The sequence below is a fragment of the Amaranthus tricolor genome, chromosome 5 (genome assembly GCF_026212465.1).
Source record: "Amaranthus tricolor cultivar Red isolate AtriRed21 chromosome 5, ASM2621246v1, whole genome shotgun sequence".
Lineage (NCBI taxonomy): Eukaryota > Viridiplantae > Streptophyta > Magnoliopsida > Caryophyllales > Amaranthaceae > Amaranthus > Amaranthus tricolor.
In genome coordinates this window covers 21,004,713-21,023,521 of record NC_080051.1, presented here as the reverse complement: position 1 = coordinate 21,023,521, position 18,809 = coordinate 21,004,713, and the positions used below count along the sequence as shown (strand labels likewise).

At 34.8% G+C, this 18,809-nt stretch overlaps 2 protein-coding genes across 7 annotated transcripts; one reads left to right on the top strand and one right to left on the bottom strand.

The window, feature by feature from the left end:
* Positions 1–788: 788 nt before the first annotated feature.
* LOC130812632 (protein FLX-like 3) lies at positions 789–17,582 on the top strand. Of its 6 annotated transcripts, XR_009042083.1 has the most exons (8): positions 904–1,012; positions 1,616–2,162; positions 2,280–2,425; positions 4,107–4,186; positions 4,270–4,404; positions 5,186–7,259; positions 8,863–8,910; positions 12,539–12,627. XR_009042083.1 is itself a non-coding variant. In XM_057678168.1 (5 exons), the coding sequence occupies exons 2-4, from the start codon at positions 1,627–1,629 to the stop codon at positions 8,895–8,897; spliced, it is 717 nt and encodes a 238-aa protein (XP_057534151.1). In that variant the 5' UTR covers positions 789–1,012; positions 1,616–1,626; the 3' UTR covers positions 8,898–8,910; positions 12,539–12,677. The 6 variants fall into 6 exon arrangements, 2 of the variants coding, with proteins under 2 accessions (XP_057534151.1, XP_057534150.1); XR_009042082.1 differs by lacking the exons at positions 5,186–7,259; positions 8,863–8,910; positions 12,539–12,627 and adding exons at positions 16,118–16,244; positions 17,349–17,582; XR_009042081.1 differs by lacking the exon at positions 5,186–7,259 and having other exon boundaries at positions 12,539–12,628.
* Positions 10,555–15,619, bottom strand: LOC130812634 (phospholipase D alpha 4). The gene is made up of 4 exons (XM_057678170.1): positions 15,319–15,619; positions 13,353–13,913; positions 12,014–13,205; positions 10,555–11,530 (listed from the first exon to the last, which is right to left on the bottom strand). Exons 1-4 carry the CDS (start codon positions 15,400–15,402, stop codon positions 11,097–11,099), a joined length of 2,271 nt encoding a protein of 756 aa, XP_057534153.1. The 5' UTR covers positions 15,403–15,619; the 3' UTR covers positions 10,555–11,096.
* Positions 17,583–18,809: the final 1,227 nt, after the last annotated feature.

The window sequence follows — 18,809 nt, the reverse complement described above, 5'->3', positions numbered from 1 at the left end:
TCATCTAAATTAAAAGTTATAACTTACAAGTTTGTTTATAACTCTATTATAAAAAAAATTGATACATAAGTCCAAAAAACCAACTTATTTAATTAAACTTATTTGACTTAATTACTATTTTAGTGATTTGTAATAGACCTATTGTTATAATTATAGTTATTATTAGTAAGGCATAGTTTTACATCATTCAATTATAGCAAAGAAAACTAAATTATAATATACATTATATAAACTTAATAAGTTTGAACTTATGGACTATGTAGTTATACCATAGATTTGCTTGTCAAAGTGTGCCCAAAATATTATATTTTAACTTTTTATTTATTATGAAACTGAATCTATTGGTACTTTTTTATTAATTAACTTAACCTGTTCATCATTATAAGAATTAGACTTAAATAATAATTTTTATTTTATATAGTATTTATCTTATAAGAAAACCTTGTGATTTTGATCAACAATAAATTAATGAACTCTTGAATCGAACTAAATTAGCAAAAAAAGACATCATAATTTATATGAAGAATAATTTGTAAATTACAGTTTTTAAGTTTTGCACTTTTGCGAAATGCAATATTAATATTTATTATTTGCGAATTACAAACATCAAAGTGACAACGTTTACATCCTTTAGGCCAAATCACAGAATTTTAACTATTTTAATGGTCGAAATTTTTTAATTTTGACTAAATGCCGTAGAATTTCCTACTTTAAAGACTATAATTCGCCAAAAAAATATTAAGTAACAAAAGTCTTAAACTTTAAAACTTTAATTCACAAATTATTAACGATCATTGAGACTAGCTAAGAGCTCGAAGCATTGACCGAGAAAAAAATATCTTTAGTGGTCAAAGGATCTATACGACATCGTTTTTCGGAATCTGCTAAAAGTTTCAAACTATCTATTTGAACACCAGAACAATTTATAACTCCACATTTTCCAAGCTACACAGAATTTTGAAGGGAAATTCTCCCAAAATTTGTGGTTGAAGCTCTCCACAATCATCCGAAGGTACTATTTTTTTTAACTGAATTTCATTATCATCGTTCACCATCTTTCTTTGATTCTTTTATTTGAAGTCTTTTCTCCTATTGATTTTTCAATATCGACTGTTCAGTTTCATTGTCGCCACAATCCACTGTAACAATTAATTTGTAATAAAGTTGCATAATCAGTTAGAATTTAGAATGCAATCATATTCAGCTGCTTAAATTTTATTGTGATGACTATTGGATTTATCGTTCTTTGGTTGTTTTAATCAGGTTTAGATAGTCAAACCCAATTTACTGATTAGGGTTTTTTTTTTGTTTATGTTAATGTTTGACATTTTTTGAAATTCTTTCATGTTTTAGCGGTTTACTCAGTTATTTTATTATAATTTTTTTCTTTTAATTGTTGGTTTTGTAATCTGGGTTTGAGTTTGATTATGCACGTTTTAGAATTTAGACTGAGACGTTAAAAGGGTAATTTCTGATGTAATTGAACATGTTTGAAAGTTGACCATGAAGTTTAAAAATTGTGTATGCTGGTTTTGTTTTTCTGTTGGGTAGGAATTTTGAAAGTTTGGCAGTAGTGCTTACTTGGGTTTTGGTTCATCTATGTTGAATGCTGTAGGATAGTTGATAATGGCAGGAAGGAACCGTATGTCTCGTGATGCTTTTAATGATAGACATGGGTACCCCCCAGCTCCAGGAGGACACATTGTTCGGGGCCCTATGCTGAGACCACCACCTCCTCATCCCGCCATTTTGGAGGAAGAAATTGAAATACAGCGTGGAGAGATGAGAAAACTCTTGGATGATAACAGAAGGCTTGCTGATGATCGCGTGACTTTGCAGCGAGAGTTGAATGCTGCTCGTGAAGAAATTCACCGGATGAATATTGCCATTTCTGAAATACGTGGGGAGCATGAGGTTCATTCGAGGGAGCTTGTTGAAAAAGGTCTGAAGTTGGAGGCTGAGCTTCGTATGGCTGAATCCTTCAAGAAGGATGCCACACGACTGCGTGCGGAAGTTCAAAATCTAGAAAAGATACGACATGAATTAAGTGCACAAGTTGCAGCATTCACAAAGGATTTGACTAAGCTACAAGCTGAGAATCAGCAGATTCCACATGTGAAAGCAGAGATTGACAGTATACAGAAGGAACTGATGCATGCAAGGTTTGTGGCTAGATATTTCTTTCTACTGTTAACTTTACAGGCATACCAATGCATGTGATGTCAACAGAGGGAAAATAACTATTGCAATTTTAATGATTTTCATTTCAACGTTTGCAGAGCTGCTATTGATTATGAAAAGAAGGCTAAAATGGCGCTTATGGAACAGAGGCAAGCAATGGAAAATAATGTGATTTCTATGGCACGCGAAGTTGAAAAGCTACGGGCAGAACTCAGTAGCAGTAATGCTAGAACATGGACAGCTGGTAATTGTTTGAATTTTTGTACTACCTTTAGTTGTTCACTATATAAATGTAAACAATCCACACTCTGTTGTTGAGGTGAATAGTGGCTTGTTTGGTCTCGTTGATGTTTTTGGTTTGGAAATTGTCTTTTATTGTTTTCCTGATGACTAAGGTCATTCTTTAGGGTGCCCATGAAAATTGGAATGTTTTTAGGACAAACTTCCAACTTTCTGAATCAATATTATGTTTTTAGTTTAGCTGTGTAGGTATACCTAGCGTATCTGCCTGATTCTTGTCTGAGATCCTTAGGGCTTAGTCACCAATTTTAAACTTTCCTCAATCGCAAAATCAACGGCATTTTCACGCATGATCAGAAGCATGCTTGACGAGGGGGAAACATTAGGCTACACGTATGATGCTGGTGGGAGTGTTGGTTGGTATTATTTTTTATGGTGGCTGGGAGGGCTTTTTCATAAGGATATGCTTTTACTCTCTTTGTTTCTTTTTTTGCGCTTGTAATTTTGAATGATTACAAATTATATAGTAACAAATTTTGTTACTTATGCATTTTTTTATTCGTAGCCACTCACTTAATTAAACTTGATTGCTTCTTCACATTAATTTTTTTTTTGATAGCCTTTGTTTAGCATTTCTAATTATATCCCTTTTGGTTTCAGATTTATATATATTTTTGGTTTAATTATTATACAATAAGTTATATTTGCTCATTAAATCATGTGCCACTTATTTATGTGAAATTACAAACGCCCTTTGCTATCAAGGGTCAATTAAAATTAATCTCTTTGTAATCACTAACAAGAGTTAGGTTGCATACATCCAACCAGCAAATCCTGCCTAGATGGGAGCGGCTTGATGGTTTGAAGTGATGGATGTTTGGTTGTTTATGATCCATTTTGTTATTAAATCGGTAGAAAACTAGAAATCTGACAGTTAATTTAATTCCTTTTTTGGTATTCTCTTACGAAAATATAAGGAAATTAAAGCATTACTATGTTTAGCTACATGTGCACAGTTTTCCACTGCTTTTCCATCGGTTTTTGAAGGTAAACCAATGTTACATCAAATGAAATTCAATCTGATACGAGAGACGGTAACGGAAACGAGAAACGTTAATTTTCGAGTTTCGGAAACGTATGAATCGTAAGAAATGTAGGTTTAAATTTATTTAACAACAAAAAACAAAATGAGTAAACAAGGTTAAGAAAAGAAAATGACTAAAAAGAAAAAATAAGGAAATCAAGAAAATAAAAGAAATGCTTAAGTATTAATAGATATTTTAGTATGTTTTTGGGCTTAAAAAAATCATTTGGGGAATGTAGTTTCGGAAATGTTAATATAAAGTTTCGGAAATGAAAGTTTTGAAACGAGATTTGTGGGAAGTTTCCTATTTCGTGTAGTTATGGGTAAAAGTTAAAATAATGTCAAAAAATCAACCCCAATATAACTGAATGATTTTCACAGATTTACTTATGCTTTTCCGCACTTTTATGTTTTAGTAAGTAATAACCAAACAATTCAAGTATAAGCATTTCTCACTTAGTATCTTTTTGCATTGGTTTTCTCTTTAAGCCGAAGTTACAAATCTTTGAGTGTGTGAAGGTCGTTAGGGATCATCATTTGTCAGTTTTTTGTGTCTCTCACTCGGCTTCTGACACAATATCCTGGGCTTATCAATATCAAGGTGCAGCATATGGGATGAAGCGTAGCAGTCCCGAGGCTGTCTATCCTGGTCATTATGGAGATCGCCATGGTCTTCATATGGTAGGAGTTTTTCTTTTGTGGGTCACACATTTTCTGTTTGAGCCTTGAAATAATTTTTTTTCTAATGATAAAACGTTCCTTAGGGTGCTGCTGATAAGGGTCCTCTCTATGGGCCGGGATCAACTACTTGGGGTGGAGTTGAGAAGCGTGCACGAAGATGAAGATTTATCTTGATTATGGATAAGCCAAGGCTTACCCCTTGCTTTGCTTCTGTCCATGTATGCAAAACGTTAAAGTTGGTAGATTCATTAGTTTTCTTGTTGGGTTTATATTTGTGGAGGGGCTCTGGTTTGCTGGTAAAAGTATTATGGACATGCCACTGCTACTTTTGGCTTGTCAATGTAGACAATTGTCTTTTATTACCATGTGTCCTATGGTTTTCTGGTACTTAAATTTGCTTATCTATATTACTTACATTTTTTCTGTGTTTGCTTCTGAACTATCCTAGACATTACTTAGTGATAATAATTAGAAAATAGACGTAGTAATCAAATTTATTACGGGGTGATTGTTTCTTTGTAATGTGTGGTTAGGATTGGGTTTTGTAATGTAAAATGGGCAATTCTTTTTTTTGCAAAGGGAAATGGAGTCTGGTAGATTGGATGGGAGGTAAAACAAATTTTATTCCCTACAAAATAGCAATGGGGGTGACATGTATAATGAGGTGGCCATTGAAATTGGAGAGAAATGCATTTTTCCATTCATGAAGAGAGAAAATTGGTTTTGGGGAGGTGAGTTTCCAAGGCTGTTATGCAAAACATCTTTTTGGTTTCCCACTCTGTCTTCATGGCAACTTAAATTAGGGAATGTTAGTCGGTTACTGAATGTAGCATCACCAAATTTTACTCCATTTCTCTCTGATCCCAAACTTCCATTTCCACATAACTTAGCCCTTTAGTCATTTTCTCTCTCCTTTTTTTTCCAAAATGTGCTTCTCAAGTTGATGTATAATAATTACCACTTGCTGTTTATTTGTGATCACTAATATTTTTTGTGCAGGGTACATTGTTATTGGAAATCCAATGTTGGTATCCTTTTGCCTTATATGTATAATGATTTGGCGGAATGAGAGTATATGATACATCTTGTTTTAGAAACGCTTTGTGATGCTCGTTTCAACAAAGGATTGTTGTAGAAGATGGAGGTAGTTGAAATGCAGATGCTTAATGGAATGATTGGTCAAACTTTGAAGGATAGTATTCGAAACTTGTGAAAAGCTTTAGATATCGCATATATTGAAGATAAGATGAGAAAGAGTTGTCTAAGATGGTTTGAGCATGTGCAACATGGAGAGTTGGCAAACCAATGAGGAAGATAGAAAGTTGAAATTTGAATGATTTAAAAAGAGAGTGAAGGAGACCGAAGATGACTTTGAGGGAAGTAGTAGAAAAGGATTTGAAAATTGGTGAGATGGTTGATATTCGAAATGAATGAAGAAGGAGAATTCATATGAATGACCACCAGGCTTCATCTATTGGTTAATGTAATTGACCCTAATCTTTTGGGATCAATGCTTTGTCATTGTTTTTGTCATTTGTGGAGCTATTCTTAAGTCTCTACTTAAGTGTGTTCTTGTACTGCAGCTATATGTTTGTAAATTATATCTACATTGATTTCAGGCAAGATAAATAGTTGTGGTACCATTTATCTTTTTGACCGCTTGTCAACTCCGAGGTCATATGTTCACCAAGATAAATCCCCGTATGGGATCAGAATAGGAATTCTCGGAGAGATTACAGCTTAATGACATGATATATTTCTTGCGTTTGTTGACTCTGGGCATCTCAAATTGCTATCCAACGCTACAGGGGATTTTTGTATACCTTCATCATGGCTCTTATTTGTTTTGTTTGTAGTTTTGTTTTGGTCTTTCATTAAATGAAGAGAAGTTTTCGAGAAATAGGATTGCAGTAGCTTTGCATAGCATATTTCTGCTGTATATATGTGGCTATGCTATGGATTTGTTGTTTCAATTTGCTCGTGTGGGGTCTATTGATATGTAATATATCTTTGTTGGATTAACAAGTGATACCTAGTTAGGGACTTTTGGATTAAAAAAAAGCAATTCTCTTTATGTTACCTGGTAGTTGGTACATATCAGTTTTCTTGATTACATATTACTCTTTTTCTCAACCAAATTCATCATGCCATTTTGGAAACTTGTTGGCTCGATCCTGAAATTCTTGTTACCCGATTAATGCTTTCTTCTTTCTCTTTGCTGTAGCAAACAATGATGATAAACTTGCTTACTGAAGTATTCCCATTGCGGCATTTTATTAACTCTTGATTACTGAAGAGTTGTGGTTTTCCCTTTTTGTTGTTGATCCCTTTCTCTTCATTCCTTTGCCCATTAGATAATCCCAACAATTGGTACTTAGTTTTATCTGGGACTCATATAGTTTGCAATCTCTTCTGTTGGAATGAGGAATTTTGGGTTTTTAAGTCCTTGTGGATAGTTATTAGGTGTTTTATAATTACTATGTAGAATTAAGTTATTATTCTTGGTTCATCATATCATGTTCGTCAAGCTATTTATGATGGAAACTATTGGCATTAGTTCAACTATTGCTGAACATGGATGCAGATTGTCATTTGTAGCTACTTCGATTGAAATTTGAAGAGCCTTTTTAGAGATCAGTGAAGTATGAGTATGATTGGATTGACACTTATGCAGTGTGTTCTGTCAAAGATGTTGATTGTCTCTAGGTTTTCAGAGAATCAGGTCTTTAAGTATTGAAAGGAGAAGGCAGTTTTATTACATTTTTTTTGAAATATTTAAGGAATTACTGTAAGGCTGTATATGCTCAGTGTTTTGGGGAAAAAAATTGTTGTGACATGAATACTTGAAAGACATGTTAATCACTACTCCATGTCCGATTCTTCCCTTGTACATGCTTTTCCACCATCACTTTCCCTCTCTATTCTCTGTCTCTTTGATCTTTTATTCTGCGTAATGTCCTGAGTGGTTAGATGCACTGGCTGGTTCTTGCTTAAACTTCCAATTACTGATCTGAAGAAGACAAATCCAGAATGATGAGCAAGCATCAGCAGCTGTTTAGAGCATCATCAGCAGGTATTCTTGTCTTGTCACATACTTTAAAATCCACTGAGCATCGTGTATAACTACATGAGGCTATAATCTATCTGCACATTTTGTAACTTACGAGTAACTTAGGCTATATGCACCAATTTTAGTTTATCAGTTCTTATATGGAGTCAGAATTTTTATTCTCCACTGAGACTTTTAGTTTGAAGGGAATGAAGTGAGCCTTTTCATCTCATCCATACCTTTAAGACTATTTAGTATGCTACTCGTGTTCAAATATGGGTATGCAATATTTGCTTTATCCTTAAGGAATAGAAACGAAACCCATCTCAGGAAGCTTGAATACTTTAAGAATGTTTTTCATTCTCCAACATGGATTATGATATTTTCTTTATTGTATGCCTTCAATTTTATTGGCCCTAAGTTTTTTTATGTTAGTAAAACCTAGTTTCTTAGTGATTTTGGAATTTTGAAGCATAGGAATTTGAGCAACCATCCTTTTTTAGGGGTCTTTAATTGTTGTTTTTATGGAGATTATTTAATGTTGAATTGAAGGCATTCATGAGCTCGAGAACTTCCGTGATTAGTCATTGACCCCGGCAATTATTGCATTCAATGGATAATAATCAAGATTGCGCATAGGTTTAGGGTAGACTCAGCAGATGCAAATATAGAGATTTTTGAGCCGTGTTTGAACTATGTTCATGATTCGAGTCAGAAGCGGGAAGATTTCCTCTTGACATAGCTGACAAGGAGAGTGCTGTAAAGATGGGTAAGATTGCTTACTTGGTATAGATGGGGAATAGGGGCTGGCACACGGGTTTGTGCATGAAGCGGACTACACCGAAGAGGTCCAGCGCCAAAAAAGATTTACGCGGAATATAGCAGAAGGTACCTTAGAGGTGTTGCCTTTAGGCGCTGAACCAGCGCCAAACACCGAATGACATCTACATATGGCATGGTCGTTGCTTCATAGCTCGCAGGTTTTGAAGTAAAACGGGCTTGGGCGACGAGTAGTAGCCATGTTGATGGTGTTGGTGTCATAAGTTGTCCCTGTATCAGTTTCCTGCATGCAACAAATGAGAGCTTTGTTTAGCTTAGGAGTTTAACATAAACTTGTTAATAAAACTGCACAGCACTATAGCTAGCTTTCTTTGAGTTTTACAGTTTTATTATAGTTATCATTTTATGTATTTAGAGGTATGTTGTATCTATGTTTTGGTCTAGCTAGAGTTGTTTGTTAGATCTGATTATTGAGTCTATATACCCATGTCTAACTTGAACAAAATGGTTATGTTAACTCAGAATATGTAAACTCTACATATGTAAACTGGCCGCTTATGCTGTAGTGACTGATGATTACTTAGTAGTATAACCTTTCACTGTATTGCCGATTGCCTTTATGACCAATTGCAAGTCATGCATTCATTAGTTTTTAGGAAGGCGAAGGTCATAGGAAGTTCGATTGACAATTGGCGTTTTGTTTCACTTGTAATACTTGTGCTATAGAGTTTCTCTTCTGGATGATTGATGCTTCTTTTCTGTATGACTTGTCTTTTTGTGACTGTTTTCTTGTGGTTATTTCTTACTTTATTTAAAACTGATACTTTTCTTACTCATTTCTCTGCAGATTTGTATGGCATCCGCCATGAGCTGCATGCTTAAGACTGCCAAATAGGTATTTTTTTTTGACAACATATGTTACTGTGTTTGTTGTTTTTGGGGTAAGATTGAGGAATGGGAAAAGGAAAAGGAGGAAGTCTCCAGCGCTCGAGGGTCTTTGTTTCTATTTTGTTTGAAAGGGATGTGAACTCTTTAGGGCGATCCCCTTTCATGCCCAGCGTAATACTTGATTGGAGTTTTCTTCTGCAACCCTTTTTCAATGATAAATGACAAATAATCAGAGAAACATTTAGTGGCTTTACTTTTGGTTGTCTTTAGTTGTATTGCTTGCTTAGTATTATAAATATACAAATACCTATTGGTAACCTAAGTGAGAGTTCTTTGTGTTAAGAGTACTTGAAGAAGAAATGGGAAAGCTTCGAGGAGGAATAACATGAATTCAACTATTGTGGGAGCCGTTTATGGGATATATATGCTCAGCTCTTTCTGTTTTTTGCATTGCCCCTCAACTTATGCTTTCCTTTTACTGTGCTGGTTTCTTAAATTTCGAAGGAAATGAAGAGTGAGAAGTTGAAGCTTAGAAGGGTTATAGTTTATGATATGTTCTTCCCAACTTTTTGATTCTTGTGAGCAACTTTATTTCTTAATGTCCATTGTGAAGAACAAATGAGAGTAAATGGTAACAGTAAATAAAAAAATAAAAACTGTCAGTGAACAAATAAGAAATTTTGATTGCCGAATTGAGGAGGGCCGAGGTAAAGGAGTGTAGAGGTGAAATAATTAATTGTGGGATGTGGCTCATTGTTTCTTTTTGGGTTGTCCTTTTTTTGTTTTTTTCCACTTTTTTGTAGCTTATTAAGTCAAAGAGGTTGATATTGTTCAAATTTGAAAATATTATGTGCGCAAGGAGTTAAGGCTTGGAAGGTGGCATGAAAGATTGAGAAATTAAGTTTTGTTGAAATAAATTGGGTGATAAAGTGGTAGGACTGAAGGTGGGGGAAGGTTAGGTACTCACTTAGGTTATATTACGGTTAATTGCATGCTAAAAATACTAAAACAAAATAAGGACAAACGAAAAAGAAAGAGGGGGGAATCAGAAACTAAAAAGGTGTCAAGCAAAAAAAACCATCTCAAATGATGAAAAGTTTTGGAGGCCTCATGCTTTCCTTTCTCGATCAGTGAATATGAAACAGATATTTGATTGTAAGAAGGTATGCCAGTATAAAGAAGAACTTCGAAGAAGAGAGTAAAAAATGAAGAATCTAGAAAAATCAAGACTGAAAATCGAAGTAAAAGAAAATTAAAAGAACATTACATGGAAAAACCATCCAAAAGAAGTAGACAACAAAATCAAAAAATTTTAAAGAAAAGCAAAAGCCCAACAAGCGCACAAAAGTGTGCTTCTTCCGTATTTCTCTTAGCTCAAACGAAGAAGAGTAAATTTCTAGAGCATGCCTTAAGGGCGCCTGAAAGGCTCATACAGCATTCATGTTTAATATATGTCCACTCTGAACTAGAATACTTGAGGATGTTTTATTCAAAGGAAACTAATTTTATTTGGACCGGATCTTAGGTTTCTGAAAGACAATTGATGCTGCACATAAGTTGGAAGGAAAGTTGGTGTGGGGGTTAGAAAGAGAGGAGGGGTGTTTTATTTTTTACTTATTTATTTTATAGTCGGAGGCGGATTAGAGATATAAAAATTTTGATATAACCTAGGATTAGTTAGGTACCGGTACTGCTTTTATATGGTAGCCAGTTAACTCCAGATGACAATTGCTACTGATTGGGCTTTCCTCAAAGGGAGTAGTACTCACATGGTTTAGTTGAATTTTTAGTTTGTGGTGGTTTTGGCCATTAGGAGTTGGGACGGAGACCTTGTTTTGGTGGCAAATTTGTCAAAGAGCGCTATCTTCTTTTATGTTGACAGGGTGGGATGTTACTGTATTTTAAGTTATTAAAAATGAGAAATTCACCTTACGAATGTTCATTTTCATTTTCATGTTCACAGTCTTTGATTTTCCTATAACAGTTTTGACATCCCTTTCATAAAATACATGGGACCAAGATTCTCAATTTCTGGTTCTTTGTTGTTAGTATGTAAAATTACAATCATGTTCAACATTTTGGTTTAGCACTCCATGAGTTGAACTAGAAAATTTTGTCATGTCAATTTCTTTATCGTGCTTGTCTTGTTTATGAAACAAGCATTAAAAAGGCACATTATATTGATTCTCTACTTCACGTGGTGAAAATAGGTGGGAGAATCTTTGATCTCTTTCCCTGTATTGGAGTTTGTGTATCGGGAAAGTTGCTGCTGTTTGATAGCTCTTCCAGAGATCCGTCCTCCCTCACATATATCGGATAAGATACCAAATGTACACCTTGCATGTCCACAACTTCTTCTCCACTATATGTCTTCCACATCTGCTCCCCAATAGAACATAGTATGTCCACACATTCCTTGCTATGTGGCTCGTTGAACTCTTTCTCCTGTCTTCCTGTGTGCTCGTACCATAGAGACATCCGATATGCATAAATATCTGTATTCTTTGTTTCCTTCTCTCCTTCTATCTTAGTTTGATAACATCCAATTGCAATCTCTGTGTCTCTTGCCCCATCCATAGATCTCTGGTTTATGTTTGCGGATCCTATCAAGATGTATATATCGTCGACTGGCAGAGAGATTGTGGGAAACTAATTAGTAACAATAGTTAAGTTAAAGCATCAAGTTTAACTGGATCTAACTAAAGTTCAGTATTTGATTTTCAAATGGCCTCCTTGATCATGATCATAAATAAACGTTTTTGTATTATCTTTTTTACTTCAATCTAGGCCAAAATTTATTAACTTAATCTTAGGTAAGGATTTATGGTATGAGCTTTAAATTTTGGGGGGATATAGATTAAGATGATCTGACACATGTGTATCTTCAGATTCTATTGATGACTAAAGATAAGCTTGTTTATCTCAAATTTAACCTTCAATTTCTTTAACTGCAAATTATAGACCCGACCTAATTTTGACTTGACTTCAAATTTGAATTTGTGACCGCAAGACCTGACCTAGAATTTCTGTCTCAAACCCTAAATATACCTGTATGCACTCTTCTAAGAAACTAGAGCAGGAAAGTTGAGTTTATGAAATACATTGCATACCTATCATGAGCTTGGAGTGGACATAGATCATGAACCTTCTATTTGTTTGGGCATTCCAGTATGATGTTAAATGATGAGGAGAATATGGAGGAACAAACTCTCCTTCTCTCTTTTCTTCCCTGTTAGCAAGGCAGAAAAAGTTCAAATAATCTCTAGGATGTGCTTTCTCTCCTGTTTCTTTTATTGCTTGTCCTATTAATCTATACATTGTTGCCATGGTCTCCCATGTCCAATGTAATATATCTTGTACGCTTTCACTCTCTGGTATCCCTTCTGGCCACATGGGTATTATCACATACACTGAGAATCTCTGTCTTGCTTTAATTTTATTTGCTACCTTTAATGCTATCTCAATAGGGATCAAATTTCTGCATCCACTGTTCTGATCTTTTTCCCATAAATTGCACCCTCCTATAAAATACTGATTCTCTATGTATATGAATCTATCTGCTTTTCTTATTGCCTCTATATAAGCTTCATGGATGCTCTGCTCAGTGCTAACTATGTTTGATGATGGACTTGCAGAGAAATGGTCCATGGACCGAAAAACCTGCACTTGCCAATTTCTGTCAGAGATGCTTGGAGGAGAAGACGTATGGAGTTTTCCTATGGTGCTGGCTGGTATTAGTAGAGAAGGTTCGCATTGCTTAAGCCATCTCTGTTCAAAGTTGGTAAGCACGTCCCAGGCTGCTTCACCTGTTATACTAGCATGTACGTCATGCCAAGGTTCTCTTGGTCCACCTTTATGGAGGCTAGCCCCTGTAATGTTCGTTTGGTAAAAATCATGGGCATGGGATTCGGTGTTTAGTGTTCGAAAAAGGGAATGTTGTTCTGTATCATAGCGACCATCACAGAGATCTACTCCACCTATGAAGCTCATTATTTCCCTATTGCTTGGGGAGTTTTCTACTTTAGTATCTATAGTAATAGTTTTCTGATGGTGGCTGAATAATGTAGGAAACTTCTTGTGCAATCGTGGGCATAATCTGCACACCACTCTTGTGTTTTTGAAGTATGCGAAAGCATCTTCATCATGAGTCTTCATTAAGCCCTTGTTCTTGATGAGTGGTATGGATGTTTCGTCATTCCAGAGCATTATTCTTACCGCCACTCCCTCTTCTGCTTTCTGTTTGAGCAATTCACCAATTGTCACTCCTCTTGCTCGTGGAATTTCTGTTTGATGATCTCGTACCTATCATGTCAGCTTATTAGAAACACAGAAAAATAGAAGCATAGTTGGAGTACAATATAAATCTTAAGCTGCATTTTCTCTAAAGGTTAAGAGACTCAGTTGTTCAATCCACAAAAAATTCATTAATTGGGGATACTGTTTGGTTACCAGCACCATCTTGGGATTCAGTGACCATCCTGCTATATAAATTAAATGTTTTGCCCCTTCCAGTGCCTTGTATACATCTTCCCAGAGTTTTCGCGGAATGCTATGATCTGGCAATTTTGGTTGGAAAGAAGGAAGATGGTGAGCATCGTGATAAAGTGTCACATTGCAATTAGATCGTTGTGGAAATGTTGCTTTCCGTAGGCCCTTGAAGTCACCATTTTCAATCAACCTTTCCCAGCTTGGCTCCAAGTATGCTGGTTTGAACCATAGGATGAATTGTAGCCCTAATTTTGGCTTAGGCTTTTTGTCTTCTGATAGCAAGGGAAAAAAGCCATTTATTAAGCTTGCTTGAGTAACTAGCTGTTGTGCCTGAAATTGTATCTTCCCCAGGATGGAACACTTGGTTTTTACAGTGATAATAATGAGCGAGTCCATTGGATGAGCACACTGTATCTGGAAGGTCTGGTTCCAAATTCTATCATGTTCACGCGTTGTTTTTGCCATTTTGTGCTCGCCTATCCTGATTGTCACATATGCTGGTCTACTGCTTGCTGATAAACACTGCACAATTTGATCAATTATAAGCCTTTGCTCCATTTATTCAACTCATTAGATAGATGATAATTCCATATTCTATTAGTTTTCTTTACTTGCACCCTGATATGATGATTGCTGTGATTTTTCCTGTGGATGCTTATCTTGTGTTGTTTGCAATATTTTTATATTTAGGTCTTTATTTTGATCCTTATTTTTTCCTCTATTAGTACTGCTGTAATTTTCTTCTATTACATGCTTTTTATAATGTATAACATACCTATGTTTCTTGGGCATATTGTACTCTAATGACTTTGGACCATCAGCAATACCTCCCCCCTGGTGTGAGCTTGTTTTGCTGCAAACACCAGAGTAGAAGGTCTTACCTTGACACTTCATGAAGAGTGTATTTACATTGAAGTGGATGACCTACGCATAACTGATAACACATAGGCCCTGTTGGCTTTTGGGTTTGAATAAATAAAGACAACAGCCCTCCTTTCACGTGTGCTTGTTTTACTGTTCTCTGTTTTCCCTTTCCCCACTCTACACACTGTTGGATAGGAGAAAATGGAGGGAGAGGGAGGGGAGGAAACGGATGGATTAGATCACCCATTTGAATACTAGTAGGGGAAGGGAGGAATTGTAGGGAAGAGAATTAGGAGGAGCAACTCCACAATTTTAACAAAACAAATATTTCCAAGATAGGAATGATTCGGAAGGAAAACACACTTATCTTTACACCCTTCCCTCCCCTCCCCTCCCCTCGGAAAAATGTCATCCGAACATAGGCAAGTGAATAGAGCTATTGAGAATGGTGGGGTGGTGGTCTGGTGAGTATTGTGAATGTCGATGATTGATCATAGAACAAGGGAAGGAAAGGGCAGAAGAGTTTGTTTGCTGAAAGGGCGGCTAAGGGTTAGGGAAGTTATATGAAACTAAACAAAACGCTATACGTAAATTATGTAATTCTTTAAATGAATAATACAGGTCTCAAGTAAATTTGTAATAATGATATCAACTAGCAGAAAAACCCACCTGAACGTCAATTTTTTATCAATAAGTCATTTCATGCTTTCTGTGAGTATAATTATTTCTTAACTGCACCATTGTTCATGCTGTTAATTTGGGGACTGAAATTTTGAATCTATATACTACACCATCACACTCAATTTGCGACATTTACAATTCCAAAGTAAGAGCTCTTTGTGATAAATGTAGCAAAATGAGTGGGACTGAGGGGGTATTATTTGTTATTAGATTCCGGTATCTAAATTCTATCCATGCAGTGACTGATATCGTATACAGTATCAAAAAAGATGAGTTAGCCACCCCTTTTTCTACCCTGTTAGGCTCACTATTTTGATGCAGTGATAAAATTGTAGAAAAAGGATTTCCAAAATTCTGAAATGCATTTCTCATTAGTACTTACACTGAAGGGGAAGGATGGTGCAAAAGGTGTTGCATGAAAGATGGTGACCTCCAATGTCCCATGAAGATACTTATTCCCTTCCATCTATTCCGAAAGCAGCCTGTTTCTACTGATTGGGTGTTTGTGAATGAGAGTCGAGGATTTGATTTGGTTTGTTCGGAGAAGAGAATTAGGAGATTATAATTGCTCTTATTGTCTTGCAGTCTTGCTCTTATATAAGATTACTTAATTTAATTAATTTTGAGTATTGAAGTGTAAGGCAGTTTTTAGGGGGTGAAACTTGGATTGCAATTGTACCTGGGAAGTTATAGAAACTTGTAAAACTTTGTAATTTAGTCTTAGAGGCAACCTTCCTGCCAAATAACAGGATTTCCCTTTAAGCTCAAGTTAGTTAAACTCTAGTTTTGTAGTCTCATAGACTTATGATAGTAGTAGTACATTAGTCCCGATCATGGCGATGCGATTCTGCGTTGTACTTATTCAAAATAAGATTATGCGTCTTTCTTCACATGATTTATTGTAAGTTTTGCTCTCTTTCGAGGGAAAATTGTGGCTTATACTCAACCTGAGGTGATTATGTATTGGGGTTATCTTCTTAACTAAAATTAGGTTGATGTTGATATATGTTCTTATCAAGTTGATCTAAAGTAACTGTCTGTGGTATTGATTGGTCATAATTTGTTGGAAGTTGTCCATGGATATTTGTATTTGGATTAGTTTGGTCTGTTGCTTATGATTTTCTATTATTTTTCAATGGAGTAAGATGTTAATAATGTGCTATTTTTTCAAACCTGTGCAGTTGTTTATTTGTCATCCTTTTCTTCCCAGCAAATCTGAAAGATGTACAAGGCTTCAAGTCACCTCAAACCAGCCTTACGGACAAGAAACGGAAAACTTTTGAGGATCTAACTACTGTTGCTGAAACTGTGAGTAATGTAAAACGCATTTTTACTTTTTTCTTGTAACATTTTTGCTCCCTCGCTTAGCTAGTCTTTACACTTCTGCTCCGCCCCTCGAACGTCAAAATATATGGAGGCTTGAAATAAGGTTTGAAAACTGCCTAAAAATGGACAAACGTTCGGAAACTACGGAAGTAGTGTTTATACATTTCTTTCATTGAATATCAACCATACAATTTAATTTTTTTTTTTGTATGCGCTTCCAACAACTAAACGGCTCAGCTTTGTAGTACAAATTCAGGGATACGGAGGAGTATCGATTATAATTAAGAAAAATAAATGGATGATATAAAAAGGGATGGTGTCTTGTTCAATTTGATACAGACCAAGGCACATGGGAATACAAAGGTGAATTATTAGTGATAAAAAATGGGAGAGGCATCATAATGATTGGCATGTACTTGGTCGTAGGGATGTAATGTGCACAAGTACGTTTTTGTTATTATTGTTTGATTGTTATGGTTATTTCGGATGTTATTATTCATTCTTATTATTTAAGTAATCACTCTTTATAATTGATTACCATCCACTCAAAATCATTGTACTCCGAAAGCATCATAATTTTACTCAAGCAAGCGAGTAAGCTTTTAGGAGGGGCTGATATTTATAGTACTTTCTCTGTTTTATTTTGTTTGTTACATTTGTCGTTGTACACCTTTCAAGTATTATTCGAGTTTCAGTATCTATAAATATCTTTCAAGTATTATCATGTTGGACCTAGGTTTGAGAATAAGAGCTAAGATGAGCTGTTTTTTGCATAGCAAATCTGAGTGAAGCTTGTGGATATTCTTGTCTCTCTGCTCAGTTTATAATTAATTTTGTTTCCACTCTTTTCCTTGCTAAACATATTTTTTTATTGGCAGCTAAGAACGGTGGAAATTGTAACTTGATGAACATGAATATAATGCAAGTAATAAGATGAAATTTGCAAAAAAAAAAAAAAAAAAATAAAATAAAATAAAAAAATAATTACAGGATAGGTATTGTAAGTAATAAGATGAAATTTGTAAATCTGAAATTTGTTTAACATCCTTTATCCTAGACTAATGTATTGTATTTTTGTGTTTATAGGTTAGGTGAGCAAGTAGCTCAACTGAATATACAAGAATTACATCTATTATGTATGAATGTGAGGAACATAAATAAGGGAGAGAGAATAACAAGAGCATGAGAGAGAGATAATAGTATATAAAGCACAACTGCACAAGCTTTATATTTCGCTTGGCGAAAAATACATAAGGGCAAATATATTACAAATTATTGTATGAGATAATCGAGAAATGCATCTTATGTATGGGTTAAATAATTTATTTAGTACATATTATTTGAATATAAACTTTCTATATAAGATTGTCCCATCGTAAAATAGTCTCTTACAAGAGAATATATATATATATATATATATATATATATATATATATATATATATATATATATATATATATATATATATATATATATATATATATGAACTGACAACAATGATAAAAAAAGTCGGGGCTAAAAGTCATATGTGACAACAGGCTAGGGTGCTTGTTTGAGCACACCTAATGCTCGTTTGAGCACTCTAAGTCAATTTTATGAATTAATACTACTGATTAGATCTATCTTCTGATCTATTCCAAGTAGTATCATGATACTAATATCGTCAGCAACTACTCTTGTGAGAGACCGTCTCTCAAGGAGACGAGTGCGTCTCTCGGAGAGACAGTCTCTCGCAACAATTTGTGTATCGTTAGTTTCTACTTTCTAGGGATGACTTCAGTGTTGTTTCAACCAATAATAAAAGGTATTCACATCAAGTTGTTTTTTCTTTCAATTTAATAGGTCTTCAATTATAAGTCAAGAAATCAACTCGACAAAAATTCAACGTAAAAGTTTAGTTTGAACTTTTGATTGAGGTATTAATATATGGTATATGCTCTATCAACAAGTAGGGCTTCAAACCTCTCCATAACAATCATTGAATGGGTGGTTCTAGACATATTTCGAGTGCATGATTGCTTAGTTTCAAATTGCTTAAAGATGCTTTTTTTTATATAATTTAAGTTTTGCAGTTTATACTCAATTTTTTGTATTTACTAGATTCGTTTGATTATAAGATGATTTTGTGTTGTTATTGCTGTTTATGAACGAATATTAAAGCATAATTTATTTTGTTTTGGAATGAAATCATACATTTTAGAGTTAAGTACTTTACGCTTAATAAGTTTTTCTTTAGTTATTCGTAAAGGGCGTAAATACCCCTTTATAAAAGAATTGTAAAAAACAGAACTATAATCGTTGTTCCACCCCTTAAATCATTGCTATGCTATTTGTCTCACAATGACATAGTAGAGACTTTAAATTAGTTGCAAAACATTGAAAAAGCTACTAAAGAAGTAATTTTGGGAAGACATCCAACGTGATAATATAGGAGTTTACAGAATTATATGTCAAATCATTACACCTTACAATCACCAACATCCAAAGACTAAATGATGATAGTGGCCTCAAATCAAATGGGTTTTGAGACAATTAAAACTCTGTATG

What these genes read in the sequence shown, in the direction of transcription:
- LOC130812632 (XM_057678167.1), top strand. Translation starts at nt 1,627, where the DNA reads ATGGCAGGAAGGAACCGTATGTCTCGTGATGCTTTTAATGATAGACAT. An exon ending in AAGGAACTGATGCATGCAAG is followed by an intron (nt 2,163 to 2,279) that starts GTTTGTGGCTAG and finishes CAACGTTTGCAG; the next exon opens with AGCTGCTATTGATTATGAAA. An exon ending in ATCGCCATGGTCTTCATATG is followed by an intron (nt 4,187 to 4,269) that starts GTAGGAGTTTTT and finishes AACGTTCCTTAG; the next exon opens with GGTGCTGCTGATAAGGGTCC.
- LOC130812634 (XM_057678170.1), bottom strand. Translation starts at nt 15,402, where the DNA reads ATGGAAGGGAATAAGTATCTTCATGGGACATTGGAGGTCACCATCTTT. An exon ending in CACCATCCTTCCCCTTCAGT is followed by an intron (nt 13,914 to 15,318) that starts GTAAGTACTAAT and finishes CAAATTGTGCAG; the next exon opens with TGTTTATCAGCAAGCAGTAG. An exon ending in TGAATCCCAAGATGGTGCTG is followed by an intron (nt 13,206 to 13,352) that starts GTAACCAAACAG and finishes CTGACATGATAG; the next exon opens with GTACGAGATCATCAAACAGA.